The sequence below is a fragment of the Tinamus guttatus genome, unplaced genomic scaffold, assembly GCF_059628265.1.
Source record: "Tinamus guttatus ecotype Peru unplaced genomic scaffold, ASM5962826v1 Tinamus_guttatus_pri_ptg000086l, whole genome shotgun sequence".
NCBI classification, from domain to species: domain Eukaryota; kingdom Metazoa; phylum Chordata; class Aves; order Tinamiformes; family Tinamidae; genus Tinamus; species Tinamus guttatus.
Window position 1 is genome coordinate 527,501 of NW_028288620.1, and position 24,186 is coordinate 551,686.

The window sequence follows — 24,186 nt, forward strand, 5'->3', positions numbered from 1 at the left end:
GTTTTAGAACTTTTTTTTTTGTGTGTGAATCATGCAGCCTGAAAGTCACAACATACCATTTGCAGCAAACCCAATGGCTTTTACTCACTGTATAATCCTGATTTTACTAGCAAGGGGATCATGCGTGCAGGTCTGCCTACAGAAGAATCCCACAAAAGGCAGTGGAAGTCAGCACAGCTCCATCAGCAGCATCAGACTCATACCTGTAGAAATGACACTCTCCTTTTTTGTTCATTCCCTTACGTAGGCTCTGCTGCAGATTATTAGAAAAGAAGCAGTAAGCGCACTGAGAGTACTTCCCTCTAATTGATACTTTGAGAGATCTCTACTTTGTTGTTCATTTTAACTAATTTTTAGCATGCCTCTGGGATGATATAACCCACACATCCTTCACCTAAGAAACCTGGTAATTATAGTGCTTGCTAGAAGTAATTAGCTTTCAAATAAAAAGGAATCTTTGTCCAAACTGCTGGGGGGGAAATGCAATAATAATAAACAAAAGAAGATGTTTAGATAAGTAAATATCAACATTCAAGAAACTAACAGACCAAACAATGGGGCCAATGCTATTCATTACTGGCTCACCACACGGCTTACATTTTCATTTTCGAGAGTTTGAACAGAGCTTTCCTTCACCATCGTGCCAATCAGGTCAATGCAGCATTTGCTGGGAAATAAGTGCATTAGCACTGAAGTGCTCCGGCACAGGAACGCTGCTGTGCTCCGTTCACTCGAAACATGCAGGCATGACGTCCTCCACCTCATTAGAGAAAGCAGCTCCAGGACGGAATGGCTCTGTTTGGAGGGCGCGTGCACAGTGCAAGGACACCTCATTTATTAATGGAAGAAATCTTTTCTGTGTTTCAAGTACCAGACATAGTGCAGTGGCTGGCAACAGTCTATTAAGAAGAACTTCTATGAGATGTATAGTTGGTCAGAAAATTAAATGATGGCACAGGGTAGGAAAGGCAGCTAAGTGTAAGAGGCTGCATGTTGCACCCTTTTCATTACTTCAGACAGATAAGATTGGTAGAGAAACACAAAATATGATAAAGAATTATATAAAGAATTTTAGAAGTGAAGTAACCTTGGGAGCAGCCTGTAAGTACATGGGTAAGAGAAGTGCAGGCTCTCTAATGGAGGGTAGATGGGTATTAGCTACTAGGGAGCACTAATAGATGAACAAGTTTAAACTATCAATATCCCAGGTGCTTAGCATTACTTAGGAATAAAGCAATTAGGATTCAAAGGGAATAATTATCAGATTTAACAAAGAGACTACTTAATGTTTGTCACCATGTCATTACTCCTATTTAATGGTAGGGGAACACTAAGGAGTTAAAATGCATTGTAAGCACGGATTAGATAGTGCAGTGAAACAAGTCACAACAGTTATCATTAAGAAGTGAGTAATTGCTGCAGTTTACTGCACAATGACATCAAAGATGCCCCTATACTTTCAGCAGGAAAAAAGCAACCTTGTGTGAAGTCTGCTGAAAATATATTGAATGATACATACTGTAGATGGAAAATTCATGAATGATGCAGTGTGAACTGCTGTCCCAGCTTTGTCATGCTTTTTAAACTCATAAGATACTTAGGATTTTCCCAATTTCTCTCTGTTCCCAGTCTCCTCTGTCCTTACACATCATGTCGTCTTCAGTTCAGCTTGCATTTATGATGCCCAGAGCAATCAATGATCTATTTTATTTTCCAGATATTCTTCACAATTTAGTTGAGATGCACAGAACTCACTTTAGCGAGATTTCAACAGAAGTGTGAAATGCAGAAGTTAACAGAAGTCAAATATGCAACAGAAGGTTTCCAAAACTTAATGCAAAAACCTCGATGAAACAAAGGCTCTCTTTTCTGACATGAGAAAACACAATCTAAACTTAATAATCATGAAGAAACATTCTAATCCTGTTATCTCTTTTAAGTAACTGTCAAAAGAAGGACTCCTCTTAGAGGAATCACAGAGAGCTAAAAATATAAAATTGAAACTGTAACCAGTGGGCCAAGAGCAGGGAGCAGAATTTAGTGTCTTCATCATATCGAAAATAATCGCTGGCGAATCAAATTTCTTTCCCAATAAGATTTCAAAAACCACTAAGTACATATTACCTAGTGATGTGTGCATTCTTGGAAAATGCTGCTGTGAATCTTAAAGGCAGTGCAGGCTTAAGTGATGTGCAAAGAACCTATGGTAATGACGATGACATTAAAAGGTTCATGGAACCAGTATTAATAGCTAGAAGCAGGGTGAAGCACTAGTTTTCTGCAAGGGATCATAGACAAAAACACAAAGCTAAGAACAAAAGAGAATATGAAATTTGAGAATAGCTAAAAACAGCAGGTGAACTCTTCCATCTACACTCATCTAGGAAATAAGAAGGGACTTGAAGAATAAAGATCAGCCAGAATTGAAATTCCATTTGGATTTGAAATCCAACAAATAATTCCATACTAAGGATTATATGGAGCAAACATAATCACGATGCTGAAAACTTGCTCAGCATTTGATGCTCACAAAGAGATATAATTATATTCTTAAAAGAAATGTATCCCACAAGTGAGAGGGTCCTTGGACCATCTTTGACCCAAACAATAATTCCATCATTAAAATAGAATTTCATAAAAACAACTCTGAGTTTGAAGTTAATGGATCTCTTTCCTCAGAAACAAAGTTATTTATTTTCCCAAGTGCAATAATCTTTGAAGATAAATGTCCAGTTGAGCACGACATAAAGGAGCCAAATTGGACTGTACTTTGAATATTTATATTTTCTGTGATTTTAGCATTATTTTCAAGAGTTCCAATCCAAGCCTTTTGCAAAAGTAAATACTGCATTTGAAGATGAATGGTGTTTTGAAAAAGGTAGTTGTTTTCGTGCCTTGTTGGAAACCATAAGTAGTGATGCTGGATGCAAGGACATGAAAGTGAAATCCATCCTAATACCAGTGAAACCGGAATAATTTCCTTTCTGGCAAAAGTAATGGGAAACATGAATGAGAATTTAAAATTTGATATTTGCTGTGATATTTTCACTTTTTTTTTTGTTTTTTTTTTGTCTTAACAACACAGCAAAGATATCCTCTAAAATGAAGGTCTGCAAATGTTGACATTTGTCCTTTAAACAAACATGCAGGATGGAATGCATGGCCTCTGCCACAGGAAATATAGTTACCAACCTTGTAAGCATCAATGAAAACTGGTATATATTCGAACATAAGTGGTCCCAGTGAGACTGCTTCTGAAGTGCATTTTCAGGATTGGGGCCAAAAAGAAGAAATGACACACTGACAGTGGCATTCACAAGAAGTAGACTTGAAGTATAGGTTAGTGAGTCTTCAGGGAAGAAGCTTCAGAAAATCCTTCATGCAAAGAATGATGTGGAACAACTGTCCTGCTGGCTGAGAGCAGGTGGGGAGCCGAACGAAACCCAGCCAAGGACCAGCTTGCTGAGGTGCCTGCTTCCAGAGAACTGTTCTTAAACTCTTGCTAGCATCAACACAAATGTCAACTATGAGCCAAAGCGGGGTGGACATGGCAGGAGAAATGGGTTAATTAGGTGCTGGAAATACTAGTGTTGAGCACATACCAAGGAACTTCTGAGTAGATTACTGTTTTTCTATAATGAATGATCAAAATATATTTTTTTTCATTCACCATGACTGCTCTATTATGTATCTTTAGGGAATGGAGATTTATGTATGCAAGTATTTGCCAGGCAACAAAAGAGGGATGCAGGGGCTGTTTAGCATATGGCAGAAGAAAAAGTTAACAAGAAGATTCTACTAGCCAGTTTACACAGTGGGCTTTGCCCACAATGGACTAATTAACCTTAAAAAGATGCAAGATGAAAGGGGATAAAAATTAATCTCAATTGGCAGTACACTGACTATGCTATGCGTAATAGTGATTTTAATTTATCTCAAAGAAGAGATACTTGGTGGAAATTAGAAAATCTGCAACTTTAATTATCATGGACCAGTTGGCCTGTTTACCCAGTATTGTGTTTTTATATTAATAAGAGGACAATATATAGACTCTGAGGCTACTAGTATGCTAAGCAGTGCCAGGGAAGATTTCCAGAAGACTGGAAATTGGTCATCTACACAGTCAAACTGTGGGAATGGATAATGGCAGAGTTTCGGCCTGGCCCAACAAGCATTCTCCTAAACAATTCCTGGACACAGCTGAGGAGCTATCCTGAGCCTGCAACCATTCCCAATAGGCAGTTATATGGGGTCTTCCTCTTTTAAAGGAATTTAATAGGATGTTCCCAAGAACATTTAATTTACTAGCATAGACAAAACCTGAGTTTTCTGGAGCTTGTTTTACCTAAAGGTCAATCTAACCAAAGCTCTTTAGCAAAGTTATACAGAGAAACCGTATCTAATTTGAATGAACAACGATCAGCCATTTTTGGACCTGGACACTGTACGCCATTAAGAAGGAAATACAACAACTTTATGTTTCCTTTATATGCACTCTCTGTGCCAATAACTGTTTGACAAAAGCCAGAGGGCACTCAGCCAGAGACTCCATTGTGGAAAGAGAGCCATTCTGATTCAATGAACAGAGAAACAAGAGGCTTTGACTACCACTTAGGAAAACAATAACACAGTCCTCATCCATCAAAGCAGAACAGGGTAGCAGGGAAGATATTGCTGCATTCTTCGTTTGTCTAACTACACAGGTAATTAAGTCCCTCCCTCACTTGTCAAAATGAGTTGTTCTGTAAATCGAAGTTTAGAGATGAACAGCAAGTGGAATTACTGGGTAAAATGAGCTGAAGAGTCTTAACCGAGTTCCCAAGTCTGACATGCAAATATTTTATATGAATGTGCAAAGTTAGAGGATAACTGGGAGAGCTTCCATCTGTAACACTGCACTCTCAGTGAAATCTGTCTACAAAACTGAGCCTATTACAAAAAATAAATTACCTCCTTTGAAGACTAAACATTGCTCTACAGAAAACTCAATTGCCCAGCTTCAGTGAAACTACCTCTAAGAGGAATTTGAATGTCTTCCAGTGTGAACAAAAACCAGAGTCAACCTCAGTAAAACAGAGTTACACCTTCAGTTAGAAGCACAAGCCCAAATGAAGTGGTGCATGTCTGCAATGACTTTACAAATTAGGAAGAGGAAGCATTCAGCCACTCCTGGGATTTGGATCACAATGAAGTTGCCATTAAGAATCACCTTCAAAGGAAAACTTTTTATCCTGTGAGGCAATTACTCAGGAGTATAACAGAGGCTTTAGGGCGGCATTTTTTTATACTGTTTCTGAATGAAGCAACGGATTGGACTGGTCTAACAGACAAAGTATTTTATGGTTCAATAATAACTCCATGTAACTACTTCATGTTTCCTCAGATACTGCTTTAAATATTTGCATACAAAAATTCACATACAAAATTTTAATCCACACTTTGCCTAATGGACTATCATTCAAAAACTTTAATAACAATGCTATAACATACTGTTGCTGTTGTTACATAAACCTGAAGCAGACTAAAAATATTTCTTTCAATTAGATTTTAATTAAATTACTTTTTTGTTTGTTTGTTTATTAAATTAGGAAATCATCTCCTTATAGACTTACTGTTTGAACTTTGTGGAAATCCAGATAAGGAGGATGGACCATTCATTCCAGGCAGAAGAACAGGAGGAAGGCCAGGGAGTGCTGGATAAGCTGCTGGCAAACTGATACCATGAAGGGAACTGCTGTCCATCATGCCTGGCTGCTGAACTGTTAATCCTAGCACATCGGTAGCCTTCTTTATGCGGTCCAGTTCTTGCTGTGCCATCAGCTGCCTAACTGTTGTTGGAGCTAAATAATCTTTCTCCCGATCTAGCTGACTTCCCACAGTTTCTCTCACTTTTGTAATATGTTGTTTGGAAAAAATATGATCTCTTATGGACAAACGCGCAGAATATTTCACCCCACATAGTGAACATTCTGGTTTTGTCCCATCAGGTCCGGTCTGATTTATCATGAATGGCTTCCCTATGTTAATTTTGAATTTCTTTTCTTTTGCCCGGGCATTCTGAAACCAGACCTGGACCACACGTTTGGGCAAACCAATTTCATTCCCTAACATTTCACATTCTTGCATTGTTGGAGTCCGGTAGTCACTAAAGCAAGCTTTGAGAACCTTAAGCTGAAGGTTACTCATTTGTGTTCGGAAACGTTTGTGGCCTGGCCGATCACTGTTTTTGGATTTAAAGGGATTGCTAGCTCCGAATGGGTTAGGTGAACTCGGATCAGCAATGCTTGATGTTTCACTGCGGTCGGCATTATCATCGGGGTCATCAGTAATGTAGTAACTTTGGTCATGATCACCATCTTTTTCACTGAAATGTATCGAGGGGCTAGTTAGGGAAAAAAGAAATTTATCATCAGTATTCTCATTTGTAGGTGTAGTTGCAGTTTTTGGTAGTGTATCATTCACAAGTGTTTTTGGTTCTTTGGGAGGTGATGTGGGTTTTGCATCCCCTGAACTGCCAGTCACGCTTTCCATTTCATTGTTCCCCTCATCTCCTGTTGTGGCATCACTGATCGCAGTATTGATAGATGAAGTCTCATCAAAGTCAGTCTTGTTTTGATCATATCCAGAGTCGGCAGGAGGAGCATTCAAATTTTCTATGTCCTCACTAGACTCTGCTTTGAAAGAAGAAGGACTTAAGAGATTCTTCGGTGACATCTCTGCTGTTTTGCTAACAGGGGTTGATACAGTGGAAGCTAATTCATTTTCACTTGATAACTCAGTTTTTGCTAATGACAGCGATGGATAATCAAAAAATATGTATTTTTGTGGACTTTCTCCTCCATCTTCAGTTGATATCAAAGGACTTGGAGGCAAACTATAACCTGCCTGTTTCCCTTCATTCCAATGTCGAGAGCGAATATGACTTTCTAAAGCTGATTTTGCTTTAAACAGAGCTCGGCAAAAAGGACATCTTTTATGGGACTGGGCTGGACCAACCGCCCGGAATTGTCCTTTTCTTTCTCGGGCTCTTGTGTTCTGAAACCAGACTTGGACCACTCTCTTTTTAAGCCCCACTTCCCGTGCAATATGATCTAGCATCTTTCTGGTGGGATTGGAATCTAGTAGGTACTTTTCATAGAGTATTTCCAGCTGCTCTGGAGTAATTGTTGTTCTTAAACGCTTATCACGATGTTGATCTTCTCCACTGTTTCCTCCCTCTTTCTCACTACAGTTGTTATCCTCTTTATCATCCAGTTTTCGTTTCAGAGAACCTGAAACAGTAGCAGGGTGTGTCGTATGTGATGAGCCTGTTTGAGGTGGCATCTGAGCAAGAGAACTGTTAAGTAACTGTCCAGTCATCAAAGGATTATTTGGATCAAATATCATATAGGGCATATCCATTGGTCTTTCTAAAAACTGTGAATGAAGAAACTGGTTTTGGGCTGCTAGGAAATGCATGTGCTGGTGCTCTTGCCAAAGTTCTAGAGTTGGAAAGGCAACTGTACACTGATCACATTGGTATTGTAATAACTGAGGAGGTAGACTGTTCTGTAGAGAAGTCATTGAAATTGGTAAAGGGCTGGAAGGGACAGGTGTAGTTTGTGATGCAGAAGGAGGTCTGCCTACTATCTGGGATGGTTTTTGTTGCTGTGGTTGAGAGGCTGAGGGCTGAGGATCAGAAGGGGTTACTGGAGCAGACTGTACTGGTTTGGTGCTTTGGGCGGTTGTATCAGTTTGCTTAGAGATGGTTTCATTTTGTTTTGGTTTTTCCGTGGACTCTGGCTTGGGAGAAGCCTTCTCAGGTTCTGGTTTGGGTGATGGAACCAAAGGAGTACTACAACCAGAGCCAGAGCTTGCTGCTGTGACAGCCGTGCTTTTTGATGAGTCGGTTTGACCAGCAACTGCACAGTTCTTATACACTGTTTGATCAGAGGCATCCATAGAATCTTCCGTTTGGCTTTCATCTTGAGCATCGTCATCTTCATCCTTATAACACTGCTTTTTCTGGTGGGTAATCAAATCAAAAATCCTGGGAAAAACCACGCTGCACTTTTTACACTGATATTGCATGTTACTAGTTCGAATGTAGCGCTCATTCGTCAGTTCCCTTTTCTCGTTGTCTTTAGTTTCAGCTTGATTTTCATAACTTTTGCGAGCTTTTTGCCGTGCATTTTGGAACCATACAACAATAACTCGAGTAGGTAGGTTAAGTACAGTCGAAAGTTGCTCAATTTCATCATCCTTCGGATAAGCGTTTGTGTCAAAAAAATCTTGGAGGACACGAAGCTGGTAGTCAGTAAAGCGTGTCCTAGATGATCTCTTGCTGAAAGATGCATCAGACTTGTAAGGTTCTACAGCTGAAGGTTGAGGGTCAATTCTTATATCTTCCAACACTGTTATGGGAGGGTTGCTGAAGTTATAGGGAGAATCTTTATTTCTCTGCCGCTCCTTAAACAGCGTATTACGAAACCAGTGCTTGATAACTTTCTGTGAAAGACCAGATTTCTCTGCCATTTCTTGGATCTGCTCTTCACTTGGAGAATTGTTAATATCAAAATAAGCCCGTAAGATTTTTAACTGGTCATCGGTGATTCTCGTACGTGGACGCTTGAACTGAGAATGACGAAGGAAATTGGGATCTAGCCCCAGCTGTTGCTGACAAAGCTGGGTGAGATCTGCAGACAACGTATCCATTGGGGGCAACTGGAGAGCAAGCTGAGGAGGCAGTGCAGGATGTTGCACTGGCTGCATCATAATCGGAGGGAAAAGTGGGAGATCAAGTGAAACAGGAAGCTGGACTTGAGGTGGGGCTGATGGTGGTGGCGGTGGCGGAGGAGGTGGCGGTGGTGGCGGCGGTGGTGGCGGCGGTGTGGGCGGTGGAGCTTGCAGAGGAGTGGGAGTTGTGTTTTGAATTTTTCCAGACCCAGATGAAGAAGGCTGAGAAGGAGTTGGAGGAGGAGGAGGTGGAGGTGGAGGAGGAGGTGGTGGTGGCGGTGGTGGTGTTTCTGGAGAAGAAGGAGAAATTGGATAAAGCTTGTCATATGCCTCCCTATACTGCCGGGCAAACTTTTCTAGTGCTCCATACGGAAAAAACTGCCCATGCACATGTTCTTGATGACTCTTCAGAATAAGAATGTTGGAAAACAGCTTACTGCAGGTTCCACATTCCAATTTGTCTGTGTTTTCACCTTCACCGATCTTGCTTTTTTTCTGCACTTTTTGTCTGTTCTCATTGTATTGGATAACTAACTCAAACCCAAAGTTCTCCAGCAAAGCCTTGGCTGCATTTCCTCTTGCTCCAGAAGCTATTCTGGGTGGTGGGATGGTTGATTCTGAGGATTTTGGCTTCTTCATATCTTTGTTTTCTTTTAGTCCCTCACTCTCATTAGTAAATTCTTGCTTTGGCTTCTCTTGTTTCTCACAAGTCTCTTCTGAGAGAGATGGCATATCCTTTATCAACTGGCAGTCTGTACTTACTAAGCTATTTTGCTCAGCTTTCATCAGCTTGCTAGTTTGCTGCTGCTGTTTTTGGGACTGAAGTTGGGGTTGTGTGGATTGATACTGTTGTGCTTGTTGCTGCAGTATCTGTAGCTGTGTTTGACCAACATGGTGCTGAGTTTGTATCTGCTGTTTCAAATCTTCTAGTAGTGATCCTGTCATACCAGCCATTCCGGGCATACCAAATGTAGCAGAACCTGGCAAACCCAGATCTGGGCTTAAGCTAAATTCTGTCCCAGGTATGTAGAACGGGAAAAGAAACTGAGGCTGCTGAAACTGCAGCAGTGCTTCTGGTGTCATTGGAAAGTGAGGCAAGAAAGCTGGGTTTAGAAACTGGGGTTGAAAGAATGCAGCTTGCTGTTGCAGTTCATGCTGTAGTTGCATTTGAAGTTGTGCTGGTGACTGGGGTGGGTGATGTGTAGGCTGAGCAGAAATTAATTCAGAAGCTTGCTTTTTATTTAATTCTTTGGCATCTAAATGTGTTTCTTTGCTGTTAACTGCTGGTAAGCTCATAGAATCTAGCATTCCTTGGCTGGGGCTATTAACATTCCCTGCTACACTATTTCCGCTACTTATATTACCACTTGGTTCTAATTTTGCAGCCCTTGCCTTTGTTTGATGAAGCACAGATCTCATATGGATTTCCAATGTAGAACTTTGGCTATATGCAACATTACAGATGCTGCATTTGTAGGGTTTGTTGTCAGTGTTGCTGTTGGTTTCTTGAGGGACAGGACTTGATGCTTCCTGCAAAACCTTTTTGAGTTTATGTAGATGGGACACCGAGTTATAATGGACCAAGAGAATGTTCTTCTGAGTGAATGACTCTTTGCACACGGTACACTTATATGGGCGAGACGGATCTAGAAATTTTTCCATAGTAAAATTTGGCCCTTTTCTAAAAGGTAAGGTCCGCTTTGGTTCTGAGCCCATATCATCTGGAATAGAGCTACTATCACTTCCTACAGGACTTGCTTTACCTTCCTGATCCATCTCATAATCTCTTTCGATTTCCTGTTCTAGTGCATGATCATCTTGTGCCATACTTTCGCTTTCTGCCCAGAGTTCACCGTTTACAGGTAAAGATGCACACAGCTGTTGGAGTTCAGCTTCACTGAGCTCAGGGTGGCCTGCTTCCAAGTGTTTTTTTAAAGCCTGGAATGTACGGAAGCTACGTTGGCAAAGACTACACATCGTAGCAGCCCGAATAGCGTGATACTGGGAATGTATCTGAAGCTTCTGCATAGTCTTAAAAGCCAAGCTACAATGGTTACAGCGGTATTTATAGACATGACGGTCAGAGACAGAGAGCTGCTGCTTCTTCTGCTGCTCATTTAGCTGATCCGACACTGAGTCAGTGGTCTTCACATCTTTACTGCTGCTCTTATTCCAATCTGGTGTTTCAGTAGACTCCTTAGGTGGCTTCTGTTCCTCGGTCTTAATTTCCATTCCAGTTTTTGATTCCTCAATCCCAGGGGTATTTTTCCCATCCACAGGACTTTCACCTGGTTAAAAAAAGTGAAGTGTCTTTTAGGCAGGTAGAAAGAATATTCCATAATATTAATGTATTTGCAGCATAAATCATAAATCAAAGATGGCACCTAGTATGCCTGGTGCTGGCCTAGCAATCTGATGACAATTCCTTGCCCCAGAAAAGAACTGAACAGGATTAACAGGAGGTTAAAAAAAAGTAATAGTAAATGCAAATGTGATGATAACAGTGGCTGTCACAGCTCCACCTGGTAATGACACAGGGCTCCCATTTGCCATAAGGAATTTATTGGTACAATAGAAGCACCATACAGGAGGAGAATAAAAATCTACTGGTCGGAAAAAGAGGGAAGGAGTAGAAATGGGGACAATAAGCAGGAGGGGTAATTGGAGAGAGAGGCTAGTATGAGGGTGGCTGTGGAGAGAGTGAGGAGCATGCTGCAAGAATCACCAAAGCAGCAGCTTAGCACAGAACACAGGATGAGAAACATACTGTTCAAAACATTTTATTGGAAATATAGGCAGGATCATTTGCCACGGATGCTGGTGAAAGCCCTCCAGTCTTTTAGGACTAAGTCACATTTGCTGTTTAAACAAGAGGTGTCCTACCTTCAAAGTGCCTAGAGGCTATTGCATGCTTAATTTTAATGCTACCAGAGGGAATGAGTCTGGCATACCCAAATAAAGTGCTTGTATATACGAGACAACACGCATCCTAGTAGCTCTGCATGTGTTCAAGTAGCCAAACTCAAGTCCATTGTTATTTTCCTCTTATTTTCTGTCTGTCTACATGTAAACCAAAAAGGATTCACTTTACCAAGAAAGAAATAAACAGTTGATTTCTAAATCACTCATACCTATCTAGACTTTTTGTTGCATACCTGAATATTTTCCTGATCCCTCAGTTGTAATGGTTGCAGATGTGTCACGTTCAGATTTCTCTGAAGTAGCTGCTGGCAAGAGCATACTATTGGGCATCATGACATCTGGTACAGGAACCTTTGAAAATCAAGAACAGAGTATTATCACAGAAGGAATCACACTACTTAATGCTATATAGTTGTATTAAATTGTAATTCAATAGCTTCATCCCAGCTGGATCAAAGACTGCCATGACTAGATCAAGGTCTTGAATCACTCCTTGGTAGCAATTTTCTGACAGAGCAATTGGAGCATTGGGTGCCCCTTGGTGGAGACTCCATTCAAAAGAATCCACAATAAGGTGATGCTACACTACATACACTCAATAAGAACTACAGACATTCAATATTTCATCAGAGCCAGTGTCACCACAATCTAGGTTTTGCTGACTATATCAGGTTGGTTGGGTATTCCAGGACTATTCTTCTTAGAATTCCTCCAGAGATGATGTCAAAATATGGTCACTGGTCTGTACCCGACTAAGGGCAATCACTTCGTTTTACCCGTTTTTTTTTTTTTTTTTTTTTTTCCTCTAACAAATGCTGGACCTTCCATAAGGTTTGGGAAAAAATCTTTTTAGAATAAGATATTTTAATTTAAAGTAAGATTTTTTATCTTCCTTGTCTTGAATTGCTATATGACTATTGCCTTCAGAATGTTTTACCTGTTGTGTTATGCTTTTGAATTATGGACAGAAATCTTTGAAAGATGTACCGTTCTACGTGCCTGATAGTATTTAGTTTAATTAAGTTTAATTAAGTTGACATGCACACTGCTCAACATTCCCTGCCTTCTTTTTGCTCAGACCTTTAAGACTTACTCATACCTGAAAGGAAGTTTTCTAGGGGTTCATTGGAAAGCTGAGACATGGAAAGAACATGCTAGTCTTGGTTAGCAGAACATAAATGATGCAGATTATATTTTCCCATATTTTTTTCCTGCCAAACACACATTAACTTTTCTCTCTCAGAAATAGAGAGACAAGTCCCAGCACCCATAAAGCAGAGGAGAAAAGGAGAGGAGAGGAGAAAAAAGAATTCAGAGATGCCCCATTAGCATTGAGGTGATCATGGACTTGGGAAGAGAGCTAACAATTTTCTCAATATGGAGACTTATAAAATATTTTGTCAGTCCCTGAAAAGAGCCTGAAAAAAGTTTATTTTTCTTGTGGTGGGCCAATATTACCCAGTATGGAAGAGCTATAGAAAGTGGAGAAAAGGGATGAAAAAAAAATCTTTAAACTGTTTTCATGAATCTCTAATTCTGCGTTTGCTCATCAGCACCTGGCACAAGGATAACCTTTCCTGATTATCATTTTCTACAGGCAATCCAGTTCAGATTCCTGCCAGATGCAGGGCAGGTAATAGAAATCAGGTGCTCCATACCCCAAAGAATAGATTTAGCTGGATTATCACCTCTTCTTGGACTTGTCTTTCTGTTCCATATTCTGATTTTTCTCATGAAAAATCTGAAGTGTCTTTCATGATTGACAAAATTAAGAAACATGACAATCCGTAATATGAGAATTTGCATTTTCAAAGTAGCACTATTACTGATATTGTGAATTTCATGCAACATAATGAGTACAGCTCATCTAGAAAACAGAAATCCTTCTACTTTTTGCCCAGAGAAACCTCTGTTATTTTAAAAACAGAAAGTTAAGGGTCACATTACCTCAGAGCACTGGGTATTATTAGACCCAATTTAGAGGTGTGCACTCAGAGGCACTGTCAGGCCTGATTTTTCCAAGGTTAACGTCAGTGAGGAACTGCAGGTTTTCAGTATCTTTGAAAGCTATCCTCAGTGATTTTCCCAAGGGACATCAGTTACTGGATGAGCTAGGAGCAGGCTTGCGAGTCCTGACCCTCTCCCCTGCTCGGGCTACCTGAACACTGTGTCACAACAAATACATTGCCGAGAGGATTGAGCCCGTTTCTGTAGCATGCACATTGGTATTTGGATCACTTACTGTCATGAGCAGTTTCTCCACACAGTCAGGGGACACACTGTGCAAATGGGTCAAATGAAGCTGGAGGTGCATTTTGTTGCTGAGGACATCCTGGCAGAGGGGGCAGCAGATAACAGGTTGCATTGAATGCTGTGACAGGACGTGCATCTGGATACGATTTGGGTCCCTACTATTGTAGTTGCAATAAGGACATTGATAGAACTGAAAAACATCAAATTAAGATGCAGACTATTAGTCAGTATGCTTTTAATAATTTTCTGATATTGCTATTTTAATAGCACATAATCTTTGTTTATTCTTGAGTCATTTGCAAGAGTTCTAGAATGCAATTAAGTCATTACATTTTCCTTTACCTGCTCATGACAAAATTTATTGTCCTCTGGAGCCTTTGATTTTTTAGCTGCACCATCCTCTTCTTTTGCCAGAAGAAGCTGTTGTGCCCCTACCACAGTGTTCACTTTTGGTTCCTTCTCTGGTGTGACTATTCCTGTTTTGAAAACATAATTTTAAGAACATATTTTAAATTTAAAAAAAATACTGTTTTGCAAAGAGGCTGTGATTCCAAAGGACTCTGCACTTTGTCTCACTTTATTTTAATTCTGAGAGAAAAATATACCAAACTCTGGTGAGTAAAAATGTGAAAATAGTTTTATCTTTGATGGAGACTCCATAAATTCACTCTAAAATGGACTCTTCTCTACTGTTTAGATAACCCTACGTTGTCTTTAAATATTAATAATGTGCTTTCTTTAACAGCTCAGTATGAATCCGTGTATTACATTAAAACAAATCAATTTTGCTTAAAAATCCTGTTTTCCAAAATAATTAATTTGCTGATGTTTAATTACCCACTCTCTTTCCTAAACTGTCTGAGCAATATGAATATTGTGCTGTTTTAATAACTCCTGCCTGGTTATGATTCTGCGGCTAAATATACTGAGGCTTTAAAAGAAATACTGTTGAGAATAGGATTTCAGAGCTAACTTAATATTAATTATATACAAAGATCAGTCATTTGGGATTGCCTTAGATGTTTACACTGTGAATTTTTATATTCTAGCATTTGTGATCAAACCCCAAATATAATTGTTTTCTATAGATAGTTCTACTATTAAGCATTAAATGCTATATTTAATATTATGCCTGAACTAGCTGTGTAATGCGGCCCAGTCTTGCACACATCAAAGAAAAGAGTGCAATTCTAATTTCCCAGTCCATCAGAAAATTCTTTCCAGCGTCAATTTGCCAGATAATCTCTTCTGCTAGGCTGGATATTACAAGAGCATTGGGTAGGCATGTCACATACATCTCACGACAAACACAAAACCTCATTTACCAACCATTCCAATCTCATCATAGTGCGGCATCATCTGACCTTTTTTCTGCTGTTTATTATGAGTATTTCTAATTTTAACTTTCAATTTTCACCATCTTCCAGTCAATTTGCAACTAAATTATTTCCAGGGTGAGGACACTATCACTGGACACTGGGTGCAAATACATCTTGAAATGCAATGAAGCTAAACCATTGATTGCTATCAGACCCAACGTAAATATATAGTCCAGGGGTAATCTGATTGTATGCTGTGCATGAAGATTTATCTTGATTTTTTTCAACCCACATAAGGTTCATATAAATGAACAAATTGCACCTCATTGCACAATAACCTAGGATTAATTTAAAAATAAGGTCATGGATGTTATGGAAACAACGTAAATATGAACAAAGAAAATACTTGCATTTTTCCATAGACAAAACGCAGAACTTTTACAATTATTATTATATGGACTTTGTGAAACATTCAATATTAACAGAGCAACATAAGAGAAAAGTAAAACAAAGGGACAACTTTCAAGGTAAATACCAAATCCTCACAGTATAATAAAAAACAGTAGAAAGCTGAATCATAAAGAGACATTTTTCTGAAGGGCACTTTAAAAAAAATAAACAAAAACAAAACCTATTTTATGACTTATACTTCGATGGTGATTTCCCCACACATTGTTTTGCATTCCTAAGGCAGTAATTATTCCTTTTGGTGTAATTTAGAGTAGTAATTCCAGCATGTTCTTCCTCAAATTAAATTTTATTCGTGTCATATTTTCCTACTTTTAATGACTGATTTGTCAACATCAGTTTAACATCTGAACAAGCTGCCTTCTGGAGCACCGTTGAATTTTTACACTCTAAGACACTGATCCTGGAGGCCTCATACAGGTTGCTCTGTAAGAGCGAAAGGACTGGTGAGGCTTAAAGGCATAATATACACGACACAGTACCATACGCCACCATTTTATTATTCGGTGTGGTTTATGATAATTCAGTACTCTCTAGCCTATCGGTATTTACTTGGCAATACACTGTTATTATTTAAGTAAGTGACCTAATGGCGAGAATTAGGGGAAGTAAAAACGTGACAAACTGTATTAACAGAGAAAGGGTGCTTTTCAGGTTTTAGAAGAATGGGTTCAGATTATTAACCTTTCTTCATCTCCAACTGTCAAAAATGTCCAACAACTGACTACTGTCTCTTACCTTTATTGTATGTCATTTTTAAAATGTTCTTTTTTACAGACAACTGGGCCAAAATCGCAGCTGGTGTAAACTGACACTGTTATACAGCTAGCTGAATTTAAAATTCAAAATAAAACAATTCCTCTGACTCTGTCCCTCACGGGGCTAGATCCTTCTCAACAATTTGTCACAGGAATTAGGATCCCAATTCTACTCCAAGAAAGTGCATTTAATTGCGTTTTGGCATTGGTACGTAACAGCTAGTGAAATGGGGCTTAGAGTGTGCTCTGTGTGCCTGGGCACACACAAAGTTAATATTAGACATCGTTTTCCAACCGAGGGTATGATAACTTCATTATTTCAAAGGGCCAATAATAATCATGAAACTCATAGTTCTTGTTTCTATGAAAACAAGTAATTTTTTGGTTACATTTTCTTTTGTGGCTAGTATAATAAAACCTTAGAGTTATAAAACACTGCGCTGGGTCAATAAATGCGAAACAAAGCACAACTTTTTACTATGTTTACTCTGATATTTATACAAATCATTGGAATTTACAAAGGCTTTGTTGCTCTGCTTGTTTTGGATCTGCTCAGCCCTACATGCCATTGCTTTTTAAATGACCAAATTCGCACCTGGCCAAAAGTACCAGCTGCTGAGCCTTGCAAAGCTGGGGCTGAGCCTTCAGTCTGCCACCTGGGAAGCCTCTTGTACCTGCCTCAAGTGAAGCCCAAATACCCCAAACCCCAGTTGCCGCCGCTGCAGCAGCACTTTGCAACAGGTCTTTGTTTTTCCCAAGTACCTGCGCCAAAATTGAAGGACGATCTGCTTCTATTTGATAGTCAAACGCCCTTGTTATTGCATTGTGTGGCCTCATCTCACTGCCTCTACTTCCTGCTTTCTAGGCTGAATTCTCTGTTTTAACAAGCTTCCCGTAGGCAGTCTGGACAAAGTTACAGTATTGCAGGCATGGTGGCAGGGAGGAGAAAAAACATCAAGGGCCCAAGCACACAACGCAGCACTGCTTTTACACTGGGGTACTCCCCCAGCACACTGCTCTTAATAGGCAGCTGTAGAAAAAGGCCAAAATCAGTTGTTATTTGTGCTTTAAATAAGTGCTTTTTATTCTTGAGAGTCATTATTTGTTGTTTTCTCCCTAATTTTGGAACAGAAACCATCATTCATTTTATTAAGTAAAGTGCACAGCATTATTTTAGATGAATAATGTAATTTCAATACATTTAACTCAAAAACTAAGTTTAATTATAAATAAGCACCATGAAATAGACTAGTCAATGATTACCTGTCAGTTACAGAATTATTTAACTTGTGTAAGATCGCTAATACAAAAATGACATAATTCACTGCAATTCAGATGCCACGACCTTCTTAACAACTCTGAAGCCCCCCTAAAAAATAAAACTGTTTCTGTTACTAACATGGAGTAAAAAGCTAATAAAATATGTATGCTAATGAAATAAAATCCTGGAGTACCTATAATCAAAATACTATTTTGCTATTTATGAATCTATGTATTTGATAAAGATTGCATAATTTAAGATTTCTGACACATCAGATGATGTTATTCAGCCTCAAAATAATTCTAAAATTATAATTACTGGTGGAGTATTCTTTCTAATTAGAGTAGAATGAAAGGATAATTTTCATTGCAATAATGAAGGTTAATTTCCATCCTTCCTCATGTTTACTACCTTATTAAAAAGTGCTCCCCTTAGCCATGGCAGAGACATATTACATTTTCAATGCAAATGTATTAATCTGGATAAATTCCATATTAATTCTTGCACTGCATAGAGCTGTAATTTGGATTATAATTAATCTAAAGTGGCACTAGATTTAAATGACAATATAAATGAGGCATTAGTAGGCTTTTCTATTCTGAATGAATATTCAACAAATATAACTTGCATATTGCCAAGTCTCATTTTGAAAGCTCTACTCCTTGAGATAAGGTAAGCAATACAGCACAACAGCTTACACAAACATTCTGTTACTAAATACATGTTAATCCTTTCTCGTCTAATAGAATCTATGCTAAAGAGGGGTCAAACACTTTCCTGTTTAACTTGTTAGTATTGTGATTAATTTATTGGTTTTCCTGAGATTTCTTTGGCAAGACTTGCAACATTCAGTTCATGAGAAAGCCCAAATTAACATTCAATTATACATAAGCAGTTATGCAGTCATTAGAAATACTTGTCAGATGAGTGAAAATGAAGATGATGGTCTGAATGTTTCGTATGTAGAATTCAGAATAGGAAAATAAAAGTTTCTAAAAGGCTTAAGGTTTTACTGTGCAATCTATTTTGTGTAAAGCACAAAGGCAATCATGTACTTCTACCTTTGTTTTTGCATGAATCTAACTGCAAAGTTATCTGTGTAATTGCTGGCACGGGAATGAAGAACAATTATGCTGTTTTTTTTTTTCTTTTCTGTAGTGCACCCAGTAGGCCTCTGGATATAGGTTTGTCCTAATTAAACTTGGCTCTTCTGAGCAGCTAATCCTGATGGAATTCTGAGAATTCCCCTTCAGTACTTTTTCTAGATTCCATCATTTTTATTTTTTTTTTTTCCGCTGGAACTTTAACATCTTCTTTCTTGAACAACTATAAATGGCCTTGCCTAAAACAAGGGGAGGGCCGATCAGCTCCCTGAAGTGCTTTGCATCTTCCCTAGGCAGAGTCTCTGGTGAAAAACATAGGCTCCTCATGGTGGTCATCTCTCCCTCACTCAATTTCCAGGACAGCCCACTGAGGAGACAGTGCAGGAGGACCTAGGCCATCTTCGGAGCACGGCTTTACTGCACTGCAGACAGCTCCTTCCAAGTAAAAGAGCCAGCCAAGGGGGATATATATTTTAAATCACAACACAATTTCTTGCTCAATATCACCCTTGTCATCATCAGTCTTTCTTCAGTCTCTTGATCTCAGAAAATAAAGCAACTGAAAAGCAGCTGGAGTTCTAAACTGTGATAGGCCTTAACACATCGACAAGCAAACTTAAAGCAGGTTCTGAGACTTAAATCAGTTTTCCGAATTAATTTGCCATGAAAAGGGCCATCTATAAATTGTTTTTGAAACAAATCCAAAAATGCTTATTATGTAAAGAGCAAATTACAAGATGGGAGAATTTGGGTGTAAATAAACTTGTGTGTAAAATGATAATTTCTCTATAACTATATGTCTTTATGGAGAATACAACCTCCTTTGTATGCTGCTGTCATTGAAATACAAGGAAAAGATATATGACTACCTGAAACTAATAGGCTTCAACCTGTTTCAGCACTTCTTCTACTTCAGTGAATCCAACATAATGTAACTAGGTATAGCATGTGGCAAAAGTAGCCAATGTAATATTCATTGTGACCATAGATTTCCATCTCATACATAAAAAGCATGGATGAAGTCACATATTTGCCAAATCAAACACTGAAAAAGCCTTGGGTATCTACACCAGATGCTGGCCCTAGGTTTGTTTGTGCACAAGTAAATGTCATGACATGGGGGTTTTGTTTTCAAAGACAGTAGCTTTCATTACTGGGCTTTGTCTATTCCAGGAGCTCAAAATTACCCAACCCATAATCCGTTTTCAATGATATTTCCTCTTTCTTAGGCTGAATCATCTGCAAACTTTTTCACTGGATTTTGTGTATTTTTTTCAAAATGCCTCAAATAAATGCGCAGGAAGAGGCCAGATTCTTGAAAGTAACCGATCAGACAGCAGGAGCAAAAAATAATAATAACAAAAAAATCCACATTCTTTGGGTTACAAGGGGGGCAAAACTTGATTGAAGAAAAAATTCAAGTGGTACCTAATCCTATGCTTATGAAAAATTAATATGCCATCAGAGGAATCACAAGTACAGCTAAGATTAATGAAAGGCGCTTAAAAAATTACAAGCACACAAACTGATTTGATTAAAAAATAATCTCACTGGTCGTCCTGTAATATTCTTCAACTTATCCGCATCTATCCTGTCAGATGGTTATGATTAAAAATAGGTCAATGGGAGGCTACTGATAGAAATCACATGCAAAATGCACATGCAGTGAATAGTAGTGGGAATGTCCAGACAGTTTAAAATGAAAGAGCATTTAATAAGCTGAAAAAGAAGAAAGACAAAATTCAAGCATCTTACCAGAGTCTTTACCAGATTTTTTGACTTCGCTATTGTCTCTCTCACTTGAGTCTTTATCATCAGCAACAGCCACTGATGCACTTTTAGCAGACCCTTCTGTATCTTCACCTTGTTCTTCTGTGGATAAGCACAGAAAAGATCTAACTTACTTAGTGACCGTTTAACAGCAATTCAAATTTTTCCTTTAATAAGAACCGTGCTAAAAGACAGTGTCCAAAAGAAGGGAGGGGAAGAAAAGAAACAGGAAAAGAGAAGCAGTTTAAAGTGACTGGGCATTAATTACGAATAACTTGCAATGTCTCAAAATGCACTCAGAAATTCTAAACATGTCTTTATCAGAAGATCCACCTTTCACCAGGGTGACAGATTTAAAGCTTGTCATTTCATATTCTTTGCCTAGAAGTGATTTGTGTTGAAATACACACACGCACGCACGCACACGTGCACACACCCCATACAGACTTGAACAAAAGAAAGCACATGCAAAAACGTATCTTGGAGCCAAAAAAAAAAAAAAAAAGAAGGAGGGGAAAAAAGGGGAATTGGAGCATAAATCCTATTAGTGTAGCAGTATCCTGCTAATTGCAGTAAGTAAGTATTAGGTATTAGGTACTGTATTAAATATAAACCTCTGGCTTTGCTAGAGAAGTCTCAAATTCTGTCTCCAGGGGGAGCTATGCAGGATAAATGATGCCACTTGGTCTATGGCTTCTAAGGAAGCCGCATTACCCACACCTCACTTACGTGTTCACACCAGCTAGATTACATGGAAATCTTCACAGTAACTCAACCCTATTTAATTATTCTGTAAATCTTAGCTATGCTGCTACTGGTGGATTAATCTGTTTATGCAGTTAGCTTCTATGCTGGGGCTGTGTAGCACTAATCCGTGAAAGGCCCACTGTTCCTTTTCATCCTGTGATCATTTGTCTCTCACTGTGCTGATGTCACATTTTAATGAATTTTTAGCAATCTGAGTAATGCCAGATAACCAGACTTGCAACTCCCTACAGCACAGCATGCTGTTTTCATTGCAGCACAAAAAAATAAAAATCATATTTCCCCGTTCAGGTAAGAATTATATAAATTAGGAGGTGAAGGTAAAATGGGATTCAAAGCACCAGGCTGCTCAATTTCATAAAATCTTTAATGACCATATAAATTAACCCTGGAAAGGCAAAAGGTCACAGACACACATTTGCATACACTCTTCTATTCACTTTTGATAAGCAGAGCTTTTATGCAGGGAACATGATACAATTAACCCTTCAGGAACCATACAAAATGCAGCTACCGACATTTTAAGTGTCAAGCATTAACTGAAAATTACACACTGCATAAAATTTTCATTGTAAATGCTATAGTGATTGAAAGGGGAAATAGTGGCCCTCTTCGCACCCCATGTTTTATTAATAACATTCTGACAGCCGAATGAAATATCCTCTGTCATATGTAGCAGCTGAGCACAAAAAAATTGCTACTTAGTGCCTCGCTCGCCAGCCATGCGCTGAAACCGTACGCCCGGGCAAACAACCCTCCGATCGATGGGCTGAACCCGGCTCTCTACTCTCTGTGAAAGCTTTCCTAGGTGGGGAAAAGAAAAACAAACAAATAAATAAATAAATATTGGGGCTGCAGTTTTGGACACCGAACCAAAGCCAAAGAGTTCCCCAACCGCAGATCAATGACACCCTAAAACGAGCAGGCAACGAGCAAACTTCCACGCTGCATTTTTTACACAACGTGGGGAGAAAGCGGGTCCCTGCTTTCAAAAATAACTGCAAATATACAAATACGGATATGCCTATCTACAGATGCAGACAAACGTTTATTAAAAAATGCCACCATAACGGAAGGACACGTGGTGCTGTTTTCGCGGCCCCTGCCCCGGCGCGCGCTCATCAAAGCCCGGAGGCTCCTCGGGCGCAGCGGGGAGCGCGGCCGCGCGCGAGGTTGGCAGGACGGCGCGGCTCCGGATGCGGCTCGGGATCGGGCCGCGCGGCTGCTGGGCGCGCTCCGGGCTCCGCTCCGGTGTCAGGCCCCGTGGCCTGCCGCGGCCCTTGGCAATTCCTCCTCGGCTCATCCTTGGGAGCGGACGCATTGCTGCTTTTCCTAGATTTACTGGCCCAATCCCCCCGGGCTGGAAAATGAAGTGTCAAAGTGCTACTGAGTGTCCTTATCTTGAGGGGACATAAAATTGTAAGGGCTATCGTGGCACACATTAATAAAACATTGTGTGCGTGTCAGGAGAAGCGAAAGAAAATTATGAAGGTACTAAAAGAAAAGCTACAGTATCATCTGGGTCTCATCAGACAATTTTTTGCAGGGTGCTCTCCTGCTTTTCCTGGTATGTGTTTTAAGTGTGAGAGAAATTCCCAGACATGTTCTCCTATACATCATCGCGGTGTCTGACCTCGGCCTGACCCTGGCAACAGTTTGAGAAATCTGAATGCGAACAAAGACTCTGTGTCAGCAGCAGGGAGAGATCGCGGGATAGACTTTCCCCATCAACTTAATCGCAAACAGCAGTTCCGAGGCCATAACTTTACAGGGCTCCGCCAAGCCACAGACACGTAACCTTTGGAGGTGAAGCCGGCCCCCGTGCCCCCCGCCCCCCGCCGGCGATTTTTCTCCGTCTTGTGGTGCTCCCTTTGATGTAGCGAGGCAATTAGCTCTAATGCTCCAGCGCTGCAGCCCCGGTTTATGGCTTGGAAGGTGAGAGCTGTTTATTACAGGTAGGCTCCTGGGGGCCATAAAGGCTTTGCAAATTTTTAATCATGCAAAAAACTAATCAAAATGTAACTTATACACACCATAAAAATTAATATCATTATTATGCGCCGGTATAAATTGCCTGCTTCGGCTTTCAGTGGCGCTCCCTTCTGGAAAATACATTTGGCATTCATTTCAGAAATATGTATGGCATCCGCTCCAGAAATAAATTTCATAGGCAAAAATGATAATGCAACTTCTCATATTTTCCCTGAAAATTACAGAAAGCCTCTCTGAGATTCACGCTGTCGCCACATTTCTGAGAGCCGGATGGGAAGGAGATACAACAGCCCTCGCTTAAAAACAACAAATTTACGAAAGAAAATCCTTAAGACCATTCGTTAGAATAAATATCAAGGCTATCTAATGAAGCGGGCTATCAAAGGCAGCGTTAAGTTCCTACTCCTGGCTGTTTTTAGTGACTTTTTTTGCTCTTACTAAGTACGCTAACCAACAAGGCTATTATTCAGTTATAAAAATGTGGTAGCTCCTGCTCAAAGATACAAAATCAACAAAATACGATATGATGGTGCTGCAGATTCCAGGACAAGTCCTAACGCTCTGTTTTAAATTTACAAGAGTCCTGCCTATATACATTTACAAATGTCAGCTTTGAAAATGAATAGAGCACCGGATTCAAAAGTACTTTAATGGCTTTAATAACACTTACTATTGCAATATGATATTTTATTCACACCTGGTTTTATTTTGTCTAAATGTTGAAAACTTCTTTTGATGTTGGCTCTCTTGAACTTAGCCATTATCAACTTTTTTTTCCCTGCAACCGCCTTAGAATTAAACACAAAAATGAGGTTAACTGCTCTGAAACTGTCATACAAGGGAAAACGGAAAAGAGAAAC

The 24,186-nt window shown here is 39.5% G+C and overlaps 1 protein-coding gene across 1 annotated transcript in view; it reads right to left on the reverse strand.

Annotated features, from left to right (window-relative positions):
* The window catches only part of ZFHX4 (zinc finger homeobox 4), a 124,109-nt gene that overhangs the window by 4,319 nt on the left and 95,604 nt on the right, over positions 1-24,186 (reverse strand). Inside the window, exons 4-8 of the mRNA XM_088520341.1 lie at positions 20,555-20,671; positions 14,233-14,366; positions 13,880-14,080; positions 11,871-11,988; positions 5,613-11,003 (exon numbers count right to left, since the gene is read on the reverse strand). Of these exons, the coding sequence (XP_088376467.1) occupies positions 5,613-11,003; positions 11,871-11,988; positions 13,880-14,080; positions 14,233-14,366; positions 20,555-20,671 (5,961 nt within the window). The remainder of the gene's footprint in view (positions 1-5,612; positions 11,004-11,870; positions 11,989-13,879; positions 14,081-14,232; positions 14,367-20,554; positions 20,672-24,186) is intronic.